The sequence below is a fragment of the Aplysia californica genome, unplaced genomic scaffold, assembly GCF_000002075.1.
Source record: "Aplysia californica isolate F4 #8 unplaced genomic scaffold, AplCal3.0 scaffold01017, whole genome shotgun sequence".
NCBI classification, from domain to species: domain Eukaryota; kingdom Metazoa; phylum Mollusca; class Gastropoda; order Aplysiida; family Aplysiidae; genus Aplysia; species Aplysia californica.
In genome coordinates this window covers 183641-185073 of record NW_004798287.1, presented here as the reverse complement: position 1 = coordinate 185073, position 1433 = coordinate 183641, and the positions used below count along the sequence as shown (strand labels likewise).

Below are 1433 nucleotides of genomic sequence, written 5' to 3'. Positions count from 1 at the left end.
GGGTAGTTTTAGTAGAGGTTTTTCGGCGCTCGCAACTGCATAAGGTCATATTATGAACGCCAAGGGGTGGATGTCAGCAGAGAAGTCTTTGCATGGACCATTTGTGTTTGTTACTCTCCTATATCACCTCTAATCTTCGGCACTTTTATGACCTTACACTGTTGCAAGTGCTGCAAAACTCTTACTAAAACTAAAACTAACCTTCGACACTCTCACTAAATCTAAAATTATAATAATTACCATATTGTTTTGCAAGTGTCGTATAATTCTCTGTAAAATTAAAACTACAATAATGACCTCATTGTTTTGCATGTTCTGTAACACTCTCACTAAAACGAAACAAACGCTGATACCATGTGATGCATTTGTGTTTCGACATAGTGAAATCAGGCGTTTCGTCAATTTTTGGGCACATGGGGTTATTGGTCTCTTAAGGTCTGTTCATCTGCCTTGCTTCTGATGAAAAAATACCTATCTCTGTGGAATAGAAGTAGACATATTTGCCAATGAAGGAGGTCAGGGTCGCCTAGATTCAGAGGTAAAATTTACTAGAAAATGGCGTTACAGTTTAGTAACTTCCATACCATGAGAGTCCTTGAAAACTGAAAATTTTCATTTTTTGTTCCTTTAATCAATGTTTTTCCAGTAAAATCCACATAAAAATGAGTTTTAAAATGGACATAAAAGGTTCTAAGCCCCTCCCCCCCCCCAGTAGTAGTAGTAGTCGTAGTCGTGTCATCACTACTATTATGATGCTGATTATGATGATGATGATTGTTATTATTATAATTACCACTGTCATTAATATCATTATATTTTTCATCATCATCATCATATTATTATTATCAATATCATAATCATTGGGGTTTTTTTATATTTCCATTACTATTATTATCATTGTTATTATTATTTTTATTACCACTATTATTGCTATTATAATTATTATTATTGTTATTATTATTCTTAGTATTTTTCATTTCTATGATAATTATCATTCTCATCACAATCACGCCCCGCAGTGTGTGCCCCAAAGACCTCGTTCCGAGTGCTGAACGGTGAGTCCGTGATCAACGATTGCACGTTCGCGGGCGTGAGTAGGATCATCGTGCCCCTCACAGGGTTCAGCACGTGCAACGCCGCCTACACCGCGGCCACCATCAATGGCGTCACGCAGAACGCTTTCGTCACTTCCGAGAGTTGCACCAAGGCCATGGACGCCGCGCTCAACGCCCCTGGAGCCTCCTTGTAGTGAGTGCTAGCCATAGATTTAGGTTGTATACTAGACTTAGAAGTGTCATGGCCACCCTATAGATTTAGATTGTGTACTAGATGGCCAACAGATTTAATTTGTATACTAGACTTAAAAGTGTCATGGCCACCCTATAGATTTAGATTGTGTACTAGATCGCCCACAGATTTAATTTGTATACTAG

At 38.2% G+C, this 1433-nt stretch overlaps 1 protein-coding gene across 1 annotated transcript in view; it reads left to right on the top strand.

Moving 5' to 3' along the window:
- LOC106013572 (integumentary mucin C.1) overlaps positions 1 to 1248 on the top strand; it is a gene marked incomplete at both ends in the record, with an annotated part of 2198 nt that extends 950 nt beyond the window's left edge. Inside the window, 1 exon segment of the mRNA XM_013089675.1 lies at positions 1020 to 1248. Within this exon segment, the coding sequence (XP_012945129.1) occupies positions 1020 to 1248 (229 nt within the window).
- Positions 1249 to 1433: the final 185 nt, after the last annotated feature.